Here is a 25,644-nt window from a genome sequence, read left to right on the forward strand (position 1 = left end):
ATATTCCTATGTTCCAACGAAGTTCAAGTACAGTTTTAATTTATATGTGTATATTAATTTTCTACAGAATGTCATAAAAAGGCAATTATGTCTCAATTCCATGCATACTATATTATGTAATGATTAAGAAGATGATATCAGGATAAGCAAGTACTTATTTTTAAGGAAGTAAAGTAAGTTATTCTTAAAGTGTAGGCCTTTCTCAAATTTACATGATATACTTTGAACAATACTGTACTTGAGTAGGTAAACCTTTTTTAGAAGTATGATACGTAACCTAAACAAGTATTTTTTATTTTATTGTCATTAAATTAAAATAAAAATAATTTCACCTATTTTATTTGGCATAGATATTTCTTAGGGAAACATACATGTTAGTTTGTCCATATAAAAATAAAACAGGTGGATTATCAAAGATAGCTATGGAAATTTAAAAAAAAATTCTCTTAGCCAAGGAATCTGTTTACCTGAAGGTCGTTTTGAGGATTCCAATCAGAATCAAAAATTATACATGTATCAGCCGCAGTTAAGTTGATGCCCAACCCACCAGCTCGGGTACACAGAAGAAAGACAAATCGATCTGAATCAGGTTTACTAAATCGATCTATAGCAGCTTGTCGAAGATTCCCTCTGACTCTTCCATCAATTCGCTCATATAAATATCTATCAAATGAAATGCAATAAATTTAGATAGATAAGTATAATGAAAATGAAGGCATTCTATCAAATGTGACAGACACATATCTGTTTTCCTGCAACATTATGTTTACTACAAAATTAAGAAGTGATATTACCCCAACTAGTTTCTATGGTTTTATTCTTCTCAGTGTTGGTGCTAAGTAGGAAACACAAAGTAACACAAAGTTACAAAATCTCTGCATTCCTGGATGTATAGGTAAAATACCTTTATAATTAATATACTTTATTGATCTCATTGTAACAAATGATTTTTTTTTTTGGCAAGAAGCAAAGACTTTCATAAAACTCGATATAAGAAGCTTAAAAACATTTCTCTCTACCTCAATCATGCTATTCTCTCAACTGATATACTTGCTTCTAAACTATAATTTATTAAGGGCAAACTATAATGCTAATCCTTTATAGTCATCACTGCCAAGCAACTGAATTTTAACTTCTTGTATCCTTCCTCATTTAACATCAATAAAACTAAAATACATAAAAATTTAGGAACTAGAAGAGGAATACACATGACACTTGCCACACCTCTTCTGGTTCAAGACACTTCTTTCCACCTATAATTTACTAGAGTCTCAGCAGCAGCTCCACTGTTATCTCTAGTACCTATGAAACGGGGGTGTGACGTCTAATAATGTTACTTTTGACATTAAAGAAATTTGAGGTTTTCCATGAAATTCATCATAAGTCAAATTTATCTTTAGCTTACAAAGTTCTTTGTGTAAAGACATCAAGAAAATGCAAGAATGGCTATTTTAGGAATATTGCAATTTAATCTCCTACTTACGTGGTATAAAACTGAGAATAATACACATTTTGGAATAAGACTAAATGAAAGGAACACTGGCACTAAAAGTGGAACTAAAAACAAAATGAAAAATAAAAATGAACTACAAAATCTCTGATAATATAAAGCAGTATAGACAGATCTTTACTTATTAATAAGGATCAAAATAGTAAACTACAATTACAGCTGAATCTTCAGATTCTCTTTTGTATTAATGTGTTGATTTCTAATTGGCCCACAAAGTCCTCTAATATCCTATGATAAATATTCTATTTATCCAAATACCGATTAGACATTATTTAAGACTATCTTACTGTCATGCACCAAAAAACCAAACCAAAACAAAAAACCTACATTAAACACATCAGAAAAAATTAAAACATGAGCAAGTATTATATAGTGTACAATAAGTCAAAGTGCAGCAAGTTCAGGTTCTAATTTTACCAATGAAAAAGATCTGAAAAGGATCTTGAATCATTTTAATTTTGAAGATAGTTATAAATCCATTTAAAATGTTGCTACTAGAAGGTTAACAAATCAAATAAAATGTACACTAAAAAACCCATTTGCAGGTCAACAAATACCTGTCAATTTGCAAAATTTTCTTAATCAGTCTCCTTAGCCCTGTTTACTATTGCAACATACATAGGTTAGGAAAACACCTGACACATAATCTTAAACAATCTTTATGCAGAGATTTAAATGGATTCTTACCTAGATAAAGAGGAAGATGTGACTAAAGTTGGGTTACAGTACAGTGCTGCAAAAAACTTAACAACATATACTTAGCATAATTCAGTGGTGAGTTATATGCCTTACCTTTTATGTATAAGATAGTCCTCCAGGATATCAAGGCAGCGTACCATCTGAGAGAAGATGAGCACTTTATGACCTCCTGCTTTCATTTTAGGAAGCAATTTATCAATAAGGACCAATTTACCAGCAGACTGGATCATTGCTTGAAGATGAAAATCAGAAGCAGCTGGATTATATGTATCTCTAAATTCTCCAAGTATTTTCTCCTCAGCACCTGTCAAAGAGATATAAGACAGCATCAGTGCACAAATGCAGATGACTCCCACTACTTTCTTTTTAAAATAGCGCTCCTCTGTGCTTCTGTAACATTAAAATTTTCTAATGGTAGGTACACTGCTTTTATTAGAATTATTTATGTTTGTGGCTAAATCCCCACCAACACCAGCCTGTAACTGAGGATATGGACAGTGTCTTAAGCATTTTTTATCTCCCAAGACACTGGGCATAATGTCTTATATAAATTTTATGTTTGCTAAATGTTTAATGAATGCTATTAGGAAAAGTATTAATGAAAATGTGGTTCTAACTTAGGTGAGTAAACACATATTTTTAAATAAACATCTAGTATTTAAACACCAATATAACAGTGATCATGACTGAAAGGTGATCATACTTAATCTGGATGGGCATCTTGCTTGCCATCAAAACAAACAAACAAGAAAAATTAATGGGGAAGTCAAGTTACAGGTCTTTGACCATACTTCTTCCAGAGTCTAGATTAGCATTAGAGGCTCTCTGCTTTCCTTCAGCCCCCCAAAGACCTGTGGTCTTTGACCATACTTCTTCCAGAGTCTAGATTAGCATTAGAGGCTCTCTGCTTTCCTTCAGCCTGTCTAGCCGTAAGAGTACCAGGATTGCAAGTGAGTTAGTTACTAGTCTAAGAAATGGCTTGTCTTGGATAAAGTTAAGAGTACACTCCCAGGAATAAGTGAAAATACCCAAATGTTGTACAGAGAGACTATTAGTAGAGAAGCTGACAAGACCTTAAAAAGTAATGTTACTAGAACACAAAAATTGAGAGACGATAACTAGGGTATCCAGACTGAAAAGAAACCAGGAAGGAAAATGTAAATTCGGAGGTTCAAAGACAGGCTTTGCTGTCTTTGCCCATAAGGAGGATTAAACTGGAGGAAGAATTACAGTCCACGTTAGACTGAACACAACTCCTGCTTTTGTAATCTGGTGATGCTAACATGGGACACCGTAATGAAGTAGCTCACACTGCCCCTGACTCTGGAACACTTGTATCCCTCAGAACACCAGGGTGGGGAGTTACAGGATCACTGCCTCTCTTTATAACAGCCACTACAGCTGTAATGGTGGTGTGTTTTTTCATGAGTATTTGTTGAAAGAAGAGAATTTGTTTGCAATCCTTTTAAGCTACCTTTGATAAGATATGGGTGATTACAGCACTTCCTGAGCTCCATCATGGTATTGACCAAGTTGGGTACATTAGTCTGCCCTGCTCCTTTGGATAAAAACGAAAAGTTCTTCTCCAGAATAGCCCGGTAGTATTTCTTCTGAATGTTAGTAAGTTCCACTTCAATGATGGTTTCTTCCTTAGGTGCCAACTTCTTTTCCACGTCTTCTTTCAATCGTCTCAACATCATTGGTTTCAAGATAGCCTGAAGTTTCTGCACCTGCATAAAAAATGATGAAAATATATGTAGCATACATATACATAAGTACAATGAGAAGAGATTTGATGTGCTTATTTACAAAGACCAGTAGGATACCTGTTCCTCTGTTTTCAGATCCCCAAATTCTTGCATGAACGTTGATTCAGAAGGAAACCTTAAGGGTTCCAGAAAGTGAAGAAGACTGAATAGTTCTTCAACTGTATTTTGGAGAGGTGTGCCAGTCAAAAGCACCTTGTGCTCCTATATAAAACAAGAATAACATGTCAATAACATGTACTATAGTGTTCATGTCAAACACCACAGTACTAAAATTATACGAAAGCTGACATAGGTTATCAAATGTTTCAGTGTTTGAAAAGCAAATCTTTTTCTGACCATAATTTGCAAGAGTCAACCCAATACATCTCTACCCATACATCATTTACTTTCTCAATCACTTTTTAAAAACTCTGTATCATTCTCATAATAGTTTACTTTGTCTGCTATTAATTCTTACCTATTGCTTTCGAAAGAAAAATTCTAAATAATTAAGAAGCATATTTTAGTTTTTTTTTCAAGGAAACAGACATTTTAAAGAACAAAGAGGGCATTTTGGGGGTTACTCACCCCTTCTTGGTATGGTAATTTGTATAGAGAACAGTGCTCATTCTTTATAATTTGGCAGATCATCACTTGACTTCTTACACAAGAACAAATTCTTAAATCATTAAAACTACAAACCAACAATGTGAAGGGCTGACTGGAACATACTTTTAAACTAGAATTGCATTACAAATTAAACATAACAGTAACAAAAGGAAATAAAATATTTTTAATGTTAATAGCACAAAGTATTTGAAATTTGATTTGACAATACCTCTAAATTCCTAACCTGAATATTTGTATATGTATCTGTATGTCTGCATAAGTATTTAATATTAGGAAATAGTCTAGACAGATATATACCAATCTGCAAATATTGGAGTTAAGGAGGGGAAGAGAACAGGTGGGCATGGATGAAGAGTAAGAAGGAGCACTTTAGTGTTTTACTGTATGTAGTTCTATATCTTTGAGACATTTGTTCAAGTGCTCATATACTAATTACGTGATGTTAATTAAATCAAAATATTAAAAAACACAAAATGCTTTGATTTTAAAGCAAACACACTAATGACTTTCAAAAATCCCATTAATTATAATAAATATATGCTAAGTATGTAGAATTGTGTAGAAACTTTATCCCTCTATCATAAATGATCTGAATAATATAACTTTGGTGAAAGGGCTTTTCATTGAGGAATTTCTGCCTTAAAACTTGTAGTTTTATTTCTTTCAATAGGACACTCTACAGAGGTTTCTCTCTCTCTTTTTTAATTCCAGCAGTTAATTACTAAAGCTTTTTGGAGGAAAGAACTAAAAAATTTAAGTCTTAGAAAACAGATGAAATTCTTTCCCCCTAATTAATTAAAGCAAAATAATCTTAATTATCACAGATAGAAGTCAGAAATCTGTATTTTAAAATAAAAAAAGGAGTAAGTTTTTGGCATTCGCTCTTTTTACTATGTAGCTAAGAAACAGACGTCATAAAAATGACATTAAGTTACTTACCAGATTCATGAGTTTCAGACCTTCTAGAAGTTTACAATTTTTATTTTTTAACCTATGTGCTTCATCAATAATCACACATCGCCATTCAACTGCATTAAGCTCTCCACAGCCTCCAAGAATCATTTCAAAAGTGGTGATGATGGCTTGGAATCTGTAAGCTCCTCGAATGATTCGCCCCTAGAAATTTATTACCAAATACAATAATTTGCTAGAATGTCTTTTGATAATTTTTAATTCCTGTCAAGCAGCACAAAAATCATTTAATGACATCTGCTATAAAACATTTTCCACTGAAACTTTTATGTATGCACAGACACTCCCTTAAAATGAGGAACTTTAGCATTAAAACTGTATTAGATTGCTGTCTTCAAGAATGTTGTTAAAAATTATACAATTAATAATTATATCCAAATAAGTATTCCTTGATAAAACACTTTATAATTTTTAAGAGTTGTAATAACAATGTTAAGTCAAAAAAGAAATGGTTATTATAAAATCTAGCCAATGAAATTTCAGTATTAATGCTTATTACTTATATCCGTGACTCCACACATATAATGGTAGATAAGTAGTTAATATAAAAATTGTCCACTTATGTCATTTATTCAGCAAGTATTTATTGAGTGTCTCTGTTCTAGTTGTTGGAGATATAGTAGTAAACAAGACAGACAAAAATAATTATCCAAGTGGAACTTACATTCCGATGACTCAAATATAGGACATAGCCACTAAGAAAAACAAAGAAAAAACCCACCAAAAATTTAAAAAAAAACTAAGAAAGTAACAGAAGTCATAGACTAAAATAAAACAGGGATGGGGAGTAGGAAGTATGGGGTTGGAGGTGACCATTCCCATTTTATTGAGAGTGACTGGGAGGCCATCATTAAGAAGTGACATTTGAGCAAAGTCCTGAAGATGAGGGAGGAAGCCATGTTAGTATCTAGAGATCTGCAAGAGAAAGAATTCTTGGTAGAAATAGAGAGTGTGAATGCTGTAATGTGGGAGTATCTTTGGCAGTATTCAGATAATAGCAAGAAACCCAGAGTGACTGAAATCCAGTGAGAATGGAGGGGATGAGGCTATATACAGCCTTAAAAGCTGTGGTAAGGACTCTGACTCTTACTGTGAGCAAGAAGCTATAGGAGGGTTTTGAGACAAGAAGTGCCATGATTTGACATATATTTAAAAAGAATCCCTTGGCTGTTCTGGTAAAAATAGTCTGACAAAGGCCAAGGACAGGATCATAGAAACCAGTTAAGAGGCTGCTGTAGTAATCCAAGCAAGAGATCTTCAATGGAGGTCATGAGAAGTGCTCAGTTCCGGATTTAACTGGAAGGTAAAACCAACAGGATTTACTAATGGATAGGAGTGGAGTGAGATAAAGAGAGGATTCAAGTTTGACTAAACTTTTTCGCTCAACTAGAAGTTGGTGTTGCCATTGACTACAATGAGGAAATGCAGGATTTTGGTTTTGGACATGTTGTTTGAGATTAGATATTGTCTATTAGATATTCAAGTGGAGTAATTGAGTAGGCATTTGCATATGACTCTGGAATTTAGGAAAGAGGTTAGAGTTGGTGATATAGATTTAGGAGTTTCCAGCAGTACAGATAGTAATTAAGTTGTGTGACTGAATGAAATCTCTGATGGAATGAGTATGGATATAAAAAGTCTGAAGACTGAGCCCTGGGTCACCCCCAAGATTAGATATGGGAAGACAAGAAGAAATTGGTTAAAGAGGGCTTCAGAAGGAATAGGTGGTGACATAGGACAATATAAAGTACTGGAATCCAAGTGAAGAGAATGTTTAAATGCAACTGAAAATTATAAACTATTAGGGATTAGAAGAAATGAATGGTTAAGAAGGATCATGTGATCTCATTTAGATTTTAATTCCTATCAACTTAATTACACTAATTTTAGAATAATTCATATTGATTGCATATGCTGGCCATTAAGATGAACAATAGCTCTAGTAGAATATTATTAGAATACTGATAGTTCTAAAGTATAAGTCTATGGTATTTACACAGCTCTAAAAACCTGGGATACGACGCATTCAATTAGAGTAATATTGCAGTGTTTAAGAACAAGGGCTCTTGAGTCTAACTGATTTGGGTTTATTAATCCCAGTTGTGCTCTGTGATCTTAGGGGAAACTACATCACTTCTTTTTACCTTGGTTTCCTCATTTGTAAATGAGTATGATATTATCACCTATTTACAAGGTGATAAATTAATCTTTGATATTAATCTTTGATATTACAAAGATTAAGTGAAATACCACATGCAAATTGTTTAGCATAATGCCTGGCATATGGTAAATACTCAATAAATGCCTGTGGATATTAGTGTTACCATCTGTTACTTTTTCCAAGGCAATTGAGAAAATTACAACATAATTTTACTACTTATGTGATTTCAAGCTTATTTAATAACTTGGAAAAAGTAGAAGTTAAATGTTCATTTAATTTATATTAAAATATATTTGAAAGAAATAACTCTGAAAATTATTTCTAAGTTTGAAGTATAGAGCTATTTAGCTCATTACAAGACATCTTTACCTCTTGAAATTTTAAACCCTTCACATAATATTCTTCTAGAATGTATAACATTTAGCATAAAAATATAATTTAATATATACTATTCAGTTTACAACACATCAAGAATCTTTCAGCTTCTGGCTCACATTTATACCAAACTCATACAAGACATATATTAAAACTGTAACCTTGTTAAAAATCATTAAACTTCCAATATTTTAATGTACCTTTAAAAAATGAGATTGAACTAAATGATTTTAATGATATCATAGAGCTCTAAAATTCTATAAATGTACAATTAAGAATAATAAAACACTATGGAAGGAAATGAAACTATAACTTAACTAAGATGTCATAGGCTCCAAAGGTGCAAGGGTAATTAATTTTCAGTACAACTGATTGCAGACATACTTAATTTCATAGAAATCTAATTATTTCAACCATAGAAGGGAAATGAGGTTAAAGGAAAAAGTCAATTAATTTTATTGATATTCAGCCTCAAATAAGTAGAAAATCAGTTGTAATTGGGAGGCAAAAGTAGAAGGCTATGCACTTTACCTTACCTTAACCTGTATCATATCCCATGACCTGGCCATATGTTATAATGGTCCTTATAAAACAGAAGAATCAGTGAAAGAAAATAAAATATTAAGGTGCTATACTGAGGCAGAGTGCCATAACCTTTTCCAATGAAAAAGTACAATTTTGTGTGAGTTGTTTTAATTAATTTTGTTTCTTATTTCTCAATAAAAGTTTTGCCTAAGAAGAGTCAAACTACCACTCAAAACTGCAACTCAGAACTTCATGTTTTCTAGTCTTAACCTTCTGCTAGGGAATTCTTTCTTGTAATGTCATCTCAATTTCATGATCTGTGAATTTAGCAGAAAAACAGGTGTTCCTTCCTAAAGAGTAAGTGGCCAATGTAAAATGGAAAATGTGCCCCTAGGATATAGGGAAGAAGAAAATCATCAAAGCAATAGAGTAATGAAATAACCAATCCAAAGGGTAGAAGATACAGACGTATGCTTGTACCAATATACAAAACAAACCAAATTTTAAAAAACCGTCTAAAATCAAAATTCATTGAACACACAAGAGAACCTATGGTTTCACTTCAAAGGGCATTCAAACCCATGGTGGTCACTGAAAATGTAAATTTTAAAATGGAGGAAAAAAACTGGAGGATGATCAAAGAGACACATTATTTTTTAAATAAATTTAATGTGTAGTTGAAAACAATTAGTAAAACAATTATTCTAGTTGAAAAATTAAGTACACAATCAAATTTGTACATTTGTATAAATCAGCATACTTCCTTCCAGTGAACTAGAGCATGAACTTGGCTACTTCTGTCATGTTTCTCTTCAGCTACTAAAATTTATTGTAAAATAAACATGATGAATAAAGAGATCAGATTAAGATTTAAGTAGGCAATTAAAATCTATCATAAATTTGAAAGTAATTAATATGTAATGCTTATCTTTTGCAAACCTGACCTTTCAAACAACAAAAAACATCACCAATAACACACCTGTGAGTCCCTGAAGTACATCTCATATTGCTGTATCATTTGTCTGCTAATCAGGCTCCCATGATAAACCACAACATTAATATCAGTCCACGTACGAAATTCTCTCTCCCAGTTTGCAATAGTAGAAAGTGGAGCAATAATCAGGAAAGGTCCTCTTATACCAGTCAGAAGGATTTCGTAGAGGAATGTAATTGATTGAATGGTTTTGCCAAGACCCATTTCATCTGCTAAAATGCAGTTTCGTCTGAAATAAACAAATATATTACCCATGTAGATTTTGGGGTTTTCTGTATACTACAATGTTTTAAAAGATAAATATTAAAAAAAATAACCAGTTATCAAGGTAAAATACTTGCATTTATAACACAGAAGTTGCTGAAGTGCAGATTTGGCTAAAGACTATAATTTTATTATAATATTGCAAAGGGACAACTATAGGCTTTTGTAGCTCCAAAATAAAGATACCACCTGTTAGATACCTGAGTTTTTAAAAGAACGAAATGGCAAGAGCAAGGCAAACTAAATATGTTATTTATTCAGGAAACATTTATTACATGCTTTCTGTATCTCACGGATAGTATGAGAAGATGGGATACAAAAGAAATAGAACATGTTCTCTGCCTTCCAGGGGCTTGTATCTATTAGAAAAGCAGACATATGAATAAATAAATATAGTCATGCAATGTGCTATCACAGAAGCACAAATAAAGAACTGGTTTTCGACTCTGGCTACTGGAACAGCCTAAGAAACAGATACCCATGGCCTTCTCCGTTACATTCCAATTCAATATGCATGGAGTAGGATAAAAGCAACTGTAATTTTTAAAATAAGCTGTACAGATGATTATGATATATGGCCAGTTAAGAATTATCAGTGTTTATTATGGAACCTCAGAGGAGTAAGCATCTAACCCTGGCTAGAAGAGATGAGAGAAGATAAGACTGCCTTCAAAGAGAAGGACAGTAATGAGTAGGATTTTGCCAGAGGGCAGAGCAAAGGAGCATAAGTGTAAAGAACATGATCAACTGGGAGGCCACAAGTTATTTAATATGGTTTTGAGGGAATAGTAAAGGGAAGGAATCTTACTAAGATAAGCAGGGGTCACAAATAAAGGTTAGAAATCATTCTACAATATTATGAATGAGAGTCACTGAACATTTTTAAAGAAACCTGATGAGATTAGGTTTGTACTTGAAATTTACTCTGGTGCCACTGTGAGTATTAGAAGCTGAAGTGACTTAAGTTGGGACAGTAATTGGGAAAGTACCGCAATAATGCAGGAAAGAATGGGTGGACATTTGGACTAAGGTAGGAGGAATCAAGAAGAGAAAACTGATCCCAAAGTTAATTACATGTTAGAATGATTTGGACTTAGTGACCAATCTGATATATGGAGCGTAGGATGAGTCAGATTTCAGTTTGGGTGACTAAATAAGTTGTGTTATTATTAACCAAGATGTAAAATATTTGAAGAATAAGTTTGATATGGAAGAAACAGAAAATAATAAGGTTAATTTTGAATATGCTGGGTTTAAAGAATCATTGAGATAGACATTAAGGTCGCCAGAAGTAAACAAATATGGGTTTTGAGTTCAAGGCCTTAAAGATGTTATTGATAAGTGAATACACGGGGGGAGTAGAGTTTGGCTTACGGAGAACAAACATGTAATATGAGAAGAAAGTAAAAAACAGAACTTTGGGAAAGAAAAAAACCAACAACACTGAAAGGGTAGGCAAGGAAGAAGAACCAGCAAAGACTATTGAAAGGAATAGTTACAGAGGTTCTGGAGAGCTAGGAGAGTCACACTGTGGAAGCTGTTGGGAGTGAGGATGGGGGGAAAAGTTTAAAAAAGGAAGGACTAGCAACTACTATCTAACACAGCAGAGACAGCAATTTAGGGCTAAAAAATATCTTGTGGATTGGAAAATTAAGAGTTTCAGAGATGATACAGAATCAAAAGTCAAATGACAGGTTTAAGGAGAACTGGAGATGAGAAAATGGGAAGAGCTCATGCAGGCTATACTTCCTAGACCTTTGCCTAGGAAGTTACAAAGAGGGATCAATGTAGCTTGAAGGAAAAACAGAGCCAAGAGAAGGCTTTACGCTTTCCTTTCCTTACTTTTATTTATAAGTTAAACCCAAATTTGTTCACAGACTGAAGGGATGGCACTGGTCTTAAGAGATAGTTTGAAGATATAACAGAGAAGGATAATAAGTGATTGAAGTGAGGTTCTGAAAAGATTGGATTAGATGCCTGTCAAGAGTTGAGGTGGTAGCATTAGTCTTGGTTCTGAGGAGGCACCTTTTAACTTCTGATATGAGGACAGAGGTAAGAATGGCTAAGGATAGAGATACATTTGTAGGTTTGGGTGTGAGGGCAGGCAAGAATCTGAATGAATTCACTTACTGGCCCTAGGCTTCTCTATGAAGCAGTCATATGTAGAGAGTGAAGGGGACAGGGTTGTGATAAAGTGCTTGAGGAAAGTGGTACAAGTTTGAAACAAGTAACTGGGAAAGGGTATTGATAAAAGACAATTAAAATAAAATTTTGTTGACTATTTTACCAGGAAGATTCTCTTGGGAAAAATGAATAACATTTAGAAAATATAAACCAGGGGAAAGAGCACTGTGTGGAATAACAGGTTTTTCCTAACTCCACCTGACTGAGTTTCATGACTCACCATTACTTAGTGAAACAGAAGAATCATGTGACAAGTAAAAACAGAGAAAAATGATTTTGAATACGTCGTAAAATTTTGCTATTATTATTAATAATAGTACCTTCATTTGCTCTTTTATATACACTATCAGACTTCTTTCTCAATCACGATACCATTTTTTACTTCTTTTGAAATTAATTTTCCATCTCACTAAAAAAAGGTGAGATAATATTCCAAAAAGCATTTTGAACTTGGAAAATTAATAATAAATGGGGGTAATTCATTACTAGGTTCTTATATTTAGTATTCTATTCCTTATCAATTGTTGACAATCTGCTTCCTTGAAGACGTACATTACAGACCTATCTAATTCTTATAGATGGAACTGCTGACACCTTACTAACTAGATTAAACTATTGGCAGACAGCAGTGTAAGCTGAAAAACATTCTGTAACATAGCTGATGTTTGATGATGTTAACAAAGGTATTTCAAATTTAATTATGAATTAACATATCAACTTTCTTCTATTCTCATTGGTACACATTAAAAGGAAGCAACTGTAGTCAAAATCCTAAATTATAATGTACATATCTTCTTGAGCTAACCACAACTTCATTTGTGGTTAATGAACACTCCATGACAGTAATAATGTAGCAACATCAGTACCAATTTCACTTAATGTATTTTGGAACACATAAAAAAACCACACATTAAATTTTGTTTCTATTAAAACATACTACATACCTATTGTACCAGTTGAATAAGAGCCAGTTGAGTCCTTCCAGTTGATATTCCCTGAGTTGATTGCCATTTTTATAATCCCTGGATTGATCTATTTTTTTCCAAATATTAGAAGGAGGACGGTCCTTTGTGGAAAAACAAAGAATGAATGATGTATTTTAGATTTTTTGATCTTCCCTACATCTCATACATAATAAAAGCATTGCTTTTAAAATAATCAGAAGAATAACATTATATGACATTATGATGAAATTTTACAAACATCTAAATACCAAATAAGTTCTACACGAACTCTTCCAGAAAACTGAAGAGGAAAGCATATGTCCCAACTCATTCTATGAAACTCTTGATACCAAAATCAGACAATGGCATTACAGGAAAACTAGAGACCAATATCCCGCATGAACAGAGATGAAAAATTCATAACAAAATTTTAGCAGATGGAATCTAACAATATATAAAAAGGGTAATACAGCATGACCAAGTGCGGTTTTTCCCAAGTATGGGAGGTGGATTAACTTTGAAAATTAATCAATGTTGATCAACAGACTAAAAAACAAAAATATGATAATCTCAGCAGGTGCAGAAAACGGAAGAACTAAATGCTTTCTCCCTAGGATCAGAAAAAGGCAAGGATGTCCACTGTCATCACTTCTATTCAACATTGTACTACAGGTTCTAACAGGAGCAATCAAGCAAGAACAAGAAATAAAAGTCATTAAGATTGGAAAGGAAGAAGTAAAACTTTCTTAATTTACACAGAAGACATGATTTGTCTACATGGAAAATCCTGTGGAATCTAGAAAAAAGATAAAGTAAGAAGTGATTTTACTAACATTGCATGATATAAGATCAATATACAGAAAACTGTATTCTACATTGTAGAAACAATTATAAATAAATTTTAAAAATACTATCTTATAATGGCATCCAAATATGAAAAATTTAGGGTTTACTAAAAAGAAAATTTCTTAAATGGTAGCCAATGAACTTTAAAATAATTAACATATACTACTGCTCTAATTATTGTTTAAAATAATCTCCACATTAATTAATATTCTCCATAATTTTTCAGCAATCCAATCACTGTTTCCTTAGTTTAGGCCAGGAACAAATTTCATTTGACCAAAGATACTTTACATGTTTTATATGTTGCTTTATTTAATAATAATAGACTGGCAAAAAAAATCACTTACCTCCTACATTATTTGACTTTGATAAACCAGCACTGTTGTCAAGTTGATTTTACATTAACTGAGGGGATTAATTTTATTGGCTGAATCCCCTTTACCAAGGACTACATTATATATCTAAGGCACTGGCTCTTCCCACCATGTGCTTCAAAATCACCTTTTTAATGACACCTGGGGTCCACTCTCAGATATTCTGATTCTGGAGCCAGGATATAGAAACTAGGCATCTCTAATTTTTTAAAAGTTCCAAAAGTGATTCTGATAAGCACCTCTGACTGAGAAGCAGTGATCTAAAAAAATAGCTTACTTAATGAGGCTAAAGATCAGGTTACTAATGAAGCACGGTCCCCACCCCAAAAAGAATACCTTTCCCTTTCATAATATCCTTTAGACTACTCCTCCCTGAATTAGTTAATTAACACTTTTGTTTCCTGGCTCAAGGAAAGGTACTTAGAAGTCAAAAGGAATGGAGGTGAGCTGATATGTTCTTGGTAATAGATGGTGGGTATTATTGGGAGATAAACTAAGAAGACCAGAAAATAAGAAGACAACCAGAAAAAAAAAACTGTTATAAAAACAATATGACCTCTTAAATGGAACAATTCATTCATTTCCTTCTCTTACATCACATCTCCACATTTTTCATGGCAGCTAATCATTAGCTCTGGTGCTAATCAAAAAGTGATCTGTTCTTGTCTTTTCATGCATAAACTCCCTCTTTAGTGAAGTAAGAAATTTCTATGACCAAATTATATTTGAAAGAGGACTGGCCAAGGGCTTCCCTGGTGGCGCAGTGGTTGAGAGTCCGCCTGCCGATGCAGGGGACATGGGTTGGTGCCCCAGTCCGGGAAGATCCCACATGCCACGGAGCGGCTAGGCCCGTGAGCCATGGCCACTGGGCCCGCGCGTCCGGAGCCTGCGCTCCACAAACGGAGAGGCCGCAACAGTGAGAGGCCTGCATACCGCAAAAAAAAGAAAAAAAAAAAAGAAAGAGGACTGGCCAAAATATTTAATAAAATCATAATATGTCTCTTTAAAGTGAATTTCTTTTGGTTGGCTCCCCAAACTGGATTCACATGAAAATAAAAAAATATATAATTATTAAAATATCACAACTTGTCATCGCCTTCCAGAATTCTATAGTCTTTGTACTAGAAAAAACAATAACTGCCTCAAGTTTTTTGTTTTGAGCAGGGAAGAGACAGATGTATCAATAAAAAAATCAGTGTACTTAATTTATGTAGGCCTTTTTTCTAAAATTGGAGTATAATTGCTTTATGATGTTGTGTAAGTTTCTGCTGTACAATGAAGTGAATCAGCTATATGTATACTTATATCCCTTCCCTCTTGGACCGCCCTCCCACCTTCTCCCCCATCCTACCCATCTAGGTCATCACAGAGCACTGAGCTGAGCTCCCTGTGCTATACAGCAGGTTCCCACTAGCCATCTATTCTACACATGGTAGTGTATTTATGTCAAATCTAAACTCCCAATTCATACCACCCTCCTCTCCTCCTGTGTCCACATGTCCATTCTCTACATCTACGTCTTGATTCCTGCCCTGCAAATAGGTTCATCTGTGCCATTTTTCGAGATTCCACATATATGTGTTAATATACAATATTTGTTTTTCTCTTTCTGGCTTACTTCACTCTGTATGACAGGCTCTAGGTCCACCCACATCTCTACAAATGACCTAATTTCATTCCTTTTTTATGGCTGAGTAATATTCCACTGTATATATGTACCACACCTTCTTTATCTAGTCATCTGCCGTGGACATTTAGATTGTTTCCATATCCTGGCTACTGTAAATAGTGCAGCAATGAACATTGGGGTACATGTGTCTTTTTGAATTATGGTTTTCTCAGGGTATATGCCCAGTATTGGGATTGCTGGGTCATATGGTAGTTCTACTTTTAGTTTTTTCAGGAACCTCCATAGTGGCTGTATCAATTTACATTCCCACTAACAGTGCAAAAGGGATCCCTTTTCTCCACACCCTTTCCAGCATTTATTGTTTGTAGACTTTTTGATGAAGGCCATTCTGACTGGTGTGAGGTGATACCTCATTGTGGTTTTGATTTGCATCTGTATAATGATTAGTGATGTTGAGCATCTTTCCATGTGTTTGCTGGCAATGTGTATGACTTCTTTGGGGAAATGTCTATTTAGGTCTTCTGCCCATTGTTAATTGGGTTGTTTGTTTCTGGATATTGAGCTCCATGAGCTGTTTGTATATTTTGGAGATTAATCCTTTGTCCATTACTTCATTTGCAAATATTTTCTCACATTCCGAGGGTTGTCCTTTTGTCTTGTTTATGGTTTCCTTTGCTGTGCAAAAGCTTTTAAGTTTTAATTAGGTCCCATTTGTTTATTGTTTTTGTTTTCATTACTCTAAGAGGTGGGTCAAAAAAGATCTTGCTGTGGTTTATGTCAAAGAGTGTTCTTCCTATGTTTTCCTCTAAGAGTGCTATAGTGTCTGGTCTTACATTTAGGTCTTTAATCCATTTTGAGTTTACTTTTGTGTATTGTGTTAGATAGTGTTTTAATTTCATTCTTTTACATGTAGCTGTCCAGTTTTCCCAGCACCACTAACTGAAGAGGCTGTCTTTTCTCCATTGTATATTTTTGCCTCTTTTGTCAAAGATAATAAGGTGACCATATGTGTGTGGGTTTACCTCTGGGCTTTCTATCCTGTACCACTGATCTATATTACTGTTTTAGTGCCAGGACCATACTGTCTGATTACTGTAGATTTGTGGTATAGTTTGAAGTCGGGGAGCCTGATTCCTCCAGCTCTGTTTTTCTTTCTCAGGGTCTTTTGTGTTTCCATACAAATTGTAAAATTTTTTGTTCTAATTCTGTGAAGAATGCCATTGGTAGTTTGATAGGGATTACGCTGAATCTGCAGATTGCTGTGGGTAATATAGTCATGTTCACAATGTTGATTCTTCCAATTCAAGAACATGGTATACTTCTCCATCTGTTTGTGTCATGTTTGATTTCTTTCATCAGTGTTTTATTGTTTTCTGAGTAAAAGTCTTTTGCTTCCTTTGGTAGGTTTATTCCTTATTCTTTTTGTTGAGAAGGTAAATGGGATTGTTTCCTTAATTTCTCTTTCTGTTTTTCAATTGTTAGTGTATATGAATACAAGACATTTCTATGCATTAATTTTGTAACCTGCAAGCTTACCAAATTCACTGATTAGTTCTGGTAGCTTTCTGGCAGCATCTTTAGGATGTTCTATGTATAGTATCATGTCATCTGCAAACAGTGACAGTTTTACTACCTCTTTTCAAATTTGTATTCCTTTTATTTCTTTTTCTTCTCTAACTGCTGGGACTAGGCCTTCCAAAACTATGTTGGATAAGAGTGCTGAGTGGACATCCTTGTCTTGTTCCTGATCTTAGTGGAAATGCTTTCAGTTTTTCACCATTGAGAATAATGTTTGTTGTGAGTTTTTGGTATATGGCCTTTATTACGTTGAGACAGGTTCCCTCTATGCCCATTTTCTGGAGAGTTTTTATCATAAATTGGTGTTGAATTTTGTCAAAAGCTTTTTCTGCATCTATTGAGATGATCACATGGTTTTTATTCCTTAATTTGTTAATATGGTGTATCACACTGATTGTTTGCATATACTGAAGAATCCTTGCATTCCTAAATTCCACTTGATCATGGTGTATGATCCTTTTAACATGTTGCTGGATTCTGTTTGCCAGTATTTTGTTCAGAATGTTTGCATCTATGCTCATCAGTGATACTGGTCTGTGATTTTCTTTTTTTGTGTTATCTTTGTCTGGTTTTAGTATCAGGGTGATGGTGACCTTGTAGAACAAATTTGGGAGTGTTCCTCCCTCTGCAATTTTTTGGAAGAGTGTGAGAAGGATAAGTGTTAGCTATTCTCTAAATGTTTGATAGAATTCACCTGTAAAGCCTTTTGTTTGTTGGAAGATTTTTAATTCCAGTTTCAATTTCATTACTTGTGATAGGTCTGTTTATATTTTCTAATTCTTCCTGTTTCAGTCTTGGAAAATTGTACCTTTCCAAGAATTTGTCCATTTCTTCGTGGTTGTCCATTTTATTATCATATAGTTGTTTGTAGTAGTTTCTTATAATCCTTTGTATTTCTGTGGTGTCAGCTGTGATTTCTCCTTCTTCATTTCTAATTTTATTGATTTGCGTCCTCTCCCTTTTTTTTTTTTGATGAGTCTGGCTAAAGGTTTATCAATTTTGTTTACCTTCTCAAAGAACCAACTTCTAGTATTAATGATCTTTGCTATTGTTTCCTTCATTTCTATTTCATTTATTTCTGCTCTGATCTTTATTATTTCTTTCCTTCTACTGACTTTAGGTTTTCTTTTTTCTTCTTTCTCTAGCTGCTTCAGGTGTAAGGTTAGATTGTTTATTTGAGATTTTTCTGGTTTCTTGAGATTGAATTGCTATTAACTTCCCTGTTAGAAATGCTTTTGCTGCGTCCCACAGATTTAGGGCTTTCCTTGTCGTGCTTTCCTTGTCATTTGTTTCCATGTACTTTTTAATTTCTTCTTTGATTTCTTCAGTGATCTCTTGGTTGCTTAGTAGTGCACTGTTTAGCCACCACGTATTTGTGTTTTTTTACAGTTTTTTCCTGTAATTGAATTCTAATCTCATAGTGTTGTGGTCAGAAAGGATGCTTGATACGATTTCAATTTTCTTAAATTTTCTGAGGCTTGATTTGTGACCCAAGATGTGATCTTTCCTGGAGAATGTTCCATGTGCACTTGAGAAGAAAGTGTATTCTGCCACTTGTGGGTGGAATGCCCTATAAATATTAATTAAATCTATCTGGTCTACTGTGTCATTTAACACTTGTGTTTCCTTATTTATTTTCTATTTGGATGATCTGTCCATTGTTGTAAGTCGGGGGTTAAAGTCCCCCTATTATTGTGTTGCTATCTATCTCCCCTTTTATGGTTGTTAGCATTTGCCTTATGTATTCAGGTGCTCCTGTGTTGGGTGCATATATATTTATAATTGTTATGTCTTCTTCTTGGATTGATCCCTTGATCATTATGTAGTGTCCTTCCTTATCTCTTGTAACAGTCTTAAAGTCTATTTTATCTGATATGAGTATTGCTACTCTGGCTTTCTTCTGATTTCCATTTGCGTGGAATATCTTTTTCCACCCTTCACTTTCAGTCTGTATGTATCCTTAAGTCTGAAGTGGGTCTCTTATAGACAGCGTACATAGAGGCCTTGTTTTTGTATCCATTCAGCCAGTCTGTGTCTTTAGGTTGAAGCATTTAATCCATTTACATTCAAGGGTATTACTGATATGTATGTTCCTACTACCATTTTCTTAATTGTTTTGGGTTTGTTTTTGTGGGTCTATTTCTTATATTTCCCGCCTAGAGAAGTTCCTTTAGCATTTGTTGTAGAGCTGGTTTAGTGGTGCTGAATTCTCTTAGCTTTTGCTTGTCTGTAAAGCTTTTGATTTCTCCATCGAATCTGAATGAAATCCTTGCTGGGTAGAGTAATCCTGGTTGTAGGTTTTTCTCTTTCATCACTTTAAGTATATCTCCCGCCACTCCCTTCTGGCCTGCAGAGTTGTGCTGAAAAATCAGCCGATAACCTTATGGGCATTCCTTTGTATGTTATTTTTTGCTTTTCCCTTGTTGCTTTTAATATTTTTTCTTTGAATTTAATTTTTGTTAGTTTGATTAATATGTCTTGGTGTGTTTCTCCTGGGGTTTATCCTGTATGGGACTATCTGCCCTTCCTGGAGTTGGGTGACTCTTTCCTTTCCCAAATTAGGGAGGTTTTCCACTATAATGTCTTCGAATATTTTCTCAGGCCCAATCTTTTTCTCTTCTTCTTCTGGGACCCCTATAATTTGAATGTTGGTTTGTTTACTGTTGTCCCAGAGTCTCTGAGATTGTTTTCAATTCTTTGCATTCTTTTTTGTTGATTCTGTTCCTAGGCAGTTACTTCCACCATTCTGTCTTCTAGCTCACTTATTCATTCTTCTGCCTCAGTTATTCTGTTATTCATTCCTTTCAGTGTATTTTTCATTTCAGTTATCGTGTTGTTCATCTCTGTTTGTTTGTTCTTTAGTTCTTCTAGATCTTTGTTAGACGTTTCTTGTACCTTCTCAATCCATGCTTCCATTCTATTTCTGAGATTCTGGATCATCTTTACTATCATTACTGTGAATTCTTTTTCAGCTAGCTTGCCTATTTCCTCTTCATTTATTTGGTCTTGTAGGTTTTTACCTTGCTCCTTCCTCTGTGACATGTATTTTTGTCATTTCACTTTTTTTTTTTGATGGGTGGGATTGTTTCCTATCTTACTGGTTGTTTGGCCTGAGGCTTCCAGCACTGGAGTTCGTAGGCTGCTGGGTAGAGCTGGGTCTTGATGCCGAGATGAGGACCTCCGGGAGATCTCACTCCAATGAATATTCCCTGGGGTCTGAGGTTCTCTGTTAGTCCAGTGGTTTGGACTCAGAGCTCCCACTGTAGGAGCTCAGGCCATACCCCCGGCTCGTGAACCAAAATCCTGTAAGCTGTGCAGGGCAGCAGGGAAAAAAAAAAGCCAGAAAAGGCCTTGGCTGTGGGGGGCAGGGCTTAGGCAGGGGCAGGGTTTAGGTGGTGGGCAGGCCTATTCTTAGGACCCACGGGGCTGGAAAAGGGCATGGGGGGTGATCAGGCTTAGGCTCAGCCACAGCTGGAGGGGCCCAGGAGTGCCTCTGGCCTTGGAGGGTGGAGGACCAGGTATGGGACCCCAGCAGGCTCCCTGGGCCCGAGTAGGCGGAGGAAATAATAGGCACGTTCCCCCTGATCCTCCAATCGCAGATGGTGCTCTCCCTGTTGGCCTCTCCTCTTCTTCCCCAGCCATGCCCCTAGGACCCACACGGCCAGAGGGGGCCCCCAGAAGGCAGGGGACCAGACCGGGAAGCCTAACAGGCTTACTGTGGCTGAGTGCAGGGGAGGCACCCAAGGCACTTCCCCTGATCCCATGGTCCTGGAGGGTCCCTCCCACTGCCTCTTCTCCTCCCTCCCTCCTACATCCCTAGGACCCACGTGGTCTGGAGGGAGCCTTGGAGGGCCGGAACCGGCCCAGGAGATCAGCAGGCTTCCTGGGGCCCGATTGGGAAGGGGAAACGCTAGGCGTGCTCCCCTGATCCTCCAAGCCTCTGAGGGTCCCTCCAGGCATGGGAACCCCTCCCCTCTCCTAGCCACCCCTCAGGGGCCCCAGTCCTGTCCGGCTTCCACTTCTCCTCCCCCCTCACAATCCCTCACATCCTACCCGGTCACTTGGGGGTTCCTCCCGTCTCCTTGGGTGTTGAGGTCCCCCACCAGCGTCTGGCAGGTGCCCTACTTGTGGGGAGACGCAAACTCCATGTCCTCCCATGCCGCCATTTTGACTCTGCCCCACCATGTAGGCATTTAACAATATTCTATACAAAAGGTTTTTCTAAAAATAAAGCTACTATGGAAGTAGAAGAACTATTTAGTTATGAAGAAATAACTTGTTTACAGAAAACAAGGGAAAGGTGGGCATAATACGGATTTTTCTTTGATAGAGAATTCATAACTCTGCTTAGAGCTGAAACTGGTATTCTTGACATTTTTATAAATGACCTGAGAGAAAAAGTAGTGGGAAAGTTTTAAATTCAAGATGAGGTAAAAGTATTTGCAACTTTTCCAGAGGGAAATTTAAAAGGAAATACTTATCAAACTTTTGAATGCATATATGTTCTGACCAAACAATTATACTTCTGATTTACCTTTCAAGGGCTCAATGTTCAATGTAACATTGTTTATAAGAGCAAAACACTGGAGTATCCACTAATGGAGGAACAGTTAAATTAACATATATAAGATACTATGTAGTAATTTTTAAAATACAATATTAATTGCATACCAGACTAAATTAAAATTTCAAAAATTACAATAAATCTGTTGAATAAAGAAGTGCTAAGATTTTATGATGCTAAGGCACATTCTTACCAAATGTCTTGTGTCAGGCCGTGAAGCTTGCAACTGTTCAAACTCTTCTATTTTTGCAAGATCTACATCTTCTTTTAGTTCCCAAGTACTATCTTCATATGGTAATGAGCACCACTTTACTAAGTAGTAAATAACAGGCTGTAAAAAAATTTTTTTTTCCATTTTACCATTTTGAGAAAGAATAGTAAGAAACAGTTTAAACTGAGAATCCCCAGAAATAGTTTAAATATATTAACCTACATTGGTAAAAACTTATGAAACTTTTTTTGGTGTTTTTAGGTCATCAACTTTAAAAAAGTAATGCTTTAATATTTGGAAGTCTTTAGGTTTATCTTACTTACTTAGAAAATATTTCTATCAAATATTTACTTACCTCACCAGTATCTTTATCTTCACAAAAAGAGACTTCTAATACTCTGTCTACTTCAACGTAGTCTGGGTTAAATGGTTCTTCTTCCATCTAAAATTAAAAAGTAACTTAGTTGATATATGATAAAGAAGTAGAAAGATGAAAGTGAAATGAAGACAAATTTACTAGCTATTCACTATAGAACAAACACATAAGTTTGATTTTAATTAAATTTCCAAAAAATGTAATCCTTCCATTTTAATTTCAAAAAGATTGCTAGGATATTTGTCTATATTATGAATCACCATGTTACATACAAAAAACTCAACTAAACAGCACTAAAAAATAGGTACTCCAGACAAGTAAGTTACTCTAGAAGATGTGTTCTTTAAAAATTTCCGAAAGGGAGCCTCTTTTGGAAAGAGGCTCTCCTTTACCTTTGTAAAGGTACTACTTTCCTCAGGTCCAAGAGCTGAAGACTAATCACCCGACCTGGAGGCTCCTGTGTCATTTGTATCAAACACTCCACCTACTGGTGGATCTTGTGCTCAAGACCTCCTTACCTAACTAAATGCAAACTCTCTGAGCTACCTCACACTCGACTGCACTCATTTACTCTTCAACCTACACTTCTTCCTATAGTTTCTAACTGGGTTAACAGTAACACAGCACCAACTTCACACCCTACTCCCAGATACATAAGCCAGCAATGGAGAAGTCATCTTAGACTCCTTCTCTTTTTTAATCTCCCACATCTCTTAACTCATCAATTCACACAGATCCTACTTTTATCTGTAACTCAAATTGGTTCCTCCTTCCTCATTCTCACTGCTTCATCACTCCTTACTTGGAACTTTACAAATAAGTTCCTAACTAGTCACCAACTACTGTCTTGCCTCCCTTTAATTTATTTTCACACTGTCCCCATAGTACTTTTTCTCAAATATAAATCATATATTGCTCCCTTGCTTCAAATCCTTCAATGACTCTCCCAGATTTCATGCTTTAGAGTACAAAAACAGATGCTTTTCAAACTCCATGTTCTGTCACACCTTCATGGTTTTATACTAATTTTTCTCTCTTCTGAATAGATTGCTGTTCCTTCTCCTGTCTGCTTGGCTAATTCCTACCCATTCCTCAAAGTCTTACTTCCAAAAACCCATCTAAGCTATCTTTGCTGCCTCTCCTCCTCTGTTTAACCTCTAAATGTTATAGTACTCCATGGCTCTGCCTTTACTTCTACTCACTATCTTAATCCTTTCCTGAGCAATACTATCATCTCCATGTACAGGACACACCTGGTAACAAAGAGCACTGCCCAACACAAGAATGGTAATAAGGTATTCTAAGAAAATCTGCACAGCTCCAGTTTATCTTGTACCTGAGTCATGAATGTACCTAATCTTCATGAAAAATTAGAAGATTATTAGTTAAGTACTTCTAAAATCTTCAGCTCATTAGAAACTTCTATATCAGAGTGAGGTAGTGAGAAATTTTTGAGGACCTCCCAGCATCCCTAAACTGATAGATCATTTCAGTCATCAAATTTTTGAAGTAGATTTTATAATTACAAAGAAATAACAATAGCTTCATGGTGGAAAAATCTGCCATAAGATATCAACCATTTATCTAGTGATTAAAGTTAACACCACCAGTAACTGGGCAAATAGGCACCATGTACCCCCTGATATGATACACTGAGAATGCTGCTGCATCATCTCTGTAGTGTTCTTTTAAATAATGCATGACCTGAAGCTGAGGAAACATCAGATAACCCCAAACTGAGAGATGCGCTACAAAATAAACCACCTAAATTCTTTAAAAAGTGTCCAAGTAATGAAAAACAAAGAAATATTGATAAAGGAGACATGACAACTAAATGCATTATATGCTGTAGGATTGGATTCTAGATCAGAATAAGCATACACACTCACACTTTTTTTTTTGCTATAAAAATACTAGTGGAACAATTAGTGAAGTATGAATAAAGTCTATAGGTGAGATAACAGTACTACATCAATGTTAATTATACTTTTATTATGTAAGACTGTTTCTAGAAAATACTGAAATTGAGAATTTTCAAATGGTTTAGAAAAAAATATATGTGCATGGGAGAAAGGCAGAGGTAGAAAGAGACAGAGAGGAGTGCACAGTGACAGAAGGAGAATTAATGACAAAGCAAACATGGTAAAATGTTAACATTTAGGGAATCTAAAATATATGTGGGAATTTGTTGTACTAAATTTTTCAAATAAAAAGTTAAAAAAATTTACATGAATCTAAAACTGCTCTAAAAAAGTCTATTAAGGGACTTCTCTGGTGGCCCAGTGGTTAAGACTCTGAGCTTCAAATGAATGGGCTGCGCAGGTTCGATCCCTGGTCAGGGAACTAAGATCCCACATGCCGTGCTACACAGCAAAAAACTTAAAAAAATAAAAAGTAAAATAAAAATGTCTATTAAAAGAAAAATGAAAAAAAATTTAGAGCAGGAAAGGACATCGGGCTTTTTAGTGAGGCCTGGAAAGGTTAATGAATTTTTCCAATGAGGTTCTGTTCATGCATACACAAAGATGATACAGAAAATATGCAATATATTTCACATACTGGAAAATCTTCTTTTCCATTTATTTGCTATCCTACCATTTCCATTTCTGGAAGAACTCTACTGATAAAATACTTTAAGATATTAACACACATTCAACTCTAAAAAGTATTGAAATATATGCTAATTTAAAAATACAAGAGTTAACTACCATTCTGAATTATCACTGTTCCTGTTTTAGCTATTTTCCAAGCTAAATTTAGGGCAAGAAAAAATATGTAGATAGCATTTATATTCAAATATCATAAGAGGAAGCCTAAGAATTAAAATTAATAATACTTAAATTTTTGATACATAATACTACATGTGTTCAGAGTTCAACACATAATAGTCTTTTTTTTTTCTTACGTCTGCAAAAAAATGTGCTCTTTGTGCTTGTCTCAATTTGAATCGTTTGATTTTCTGTTGGATCCTTTTATCTTTCAGAAGCTGCTGTTCTGTGGCCCACTCACAGTGAAGATAGGAGCTAAAATTTTTATAAAAGCAATATATTAGAATGATA

At 35.1% G+C, this 25,644-nt stretch overlaps 1 protein-coding gene across 1 annotated transcript in view; it reads right to left on the bottom strand.

The window, feature by feature from the left end:
• Positions 1-25,644, bottom strand: part of CHD9 (chromodomain helicase DNA binding protein 9) — a 218,186-nt gene that overhangs the window by 69,475 nt on the left and 123,067 nt on the right. Inside the window, 10 exon segments of the mRNA XM_007459467.1 lie at positions 468-663; positions 2,303-2,513; positions 3,684-3,939; positions 4,036-4,179; positions 5,527-5,703; positions 9,600-9,843; positions 13,007-13,128; positions 22,192-22,329; positions 22,565-22,651; positions 25,491-25,608. Coding sequence (XP_007459529.1) covers positions 468-663; positions 2,303-2,513; positions 3,684-3,939; positions 4,036-4,179; positions 5,527-5,703; positions 9,600-9,843; positions 13,007-13,128; positions 22,192-22,329; positions 22,565-22,651; positions 25,491-25,608 — 1,693 coding nt within the window.

The sequence above is a fragment of the Lipotes vexillifer genome, unplaced genomic scaffold (assembly GCF_000442215.2).
Source record: "Lipotes vexillifer unplaced genomic scaffold, Lipotes_vexillifer_v1.1 scaffold342, whole genome shotgun sequence".
NCBI classification, from domain to species: Eukaryota; Metazoa; Chordata; class Mammalia; order Artiodactyla; family Lipotidae; genus Lipotes; species Lipotes vexillifer.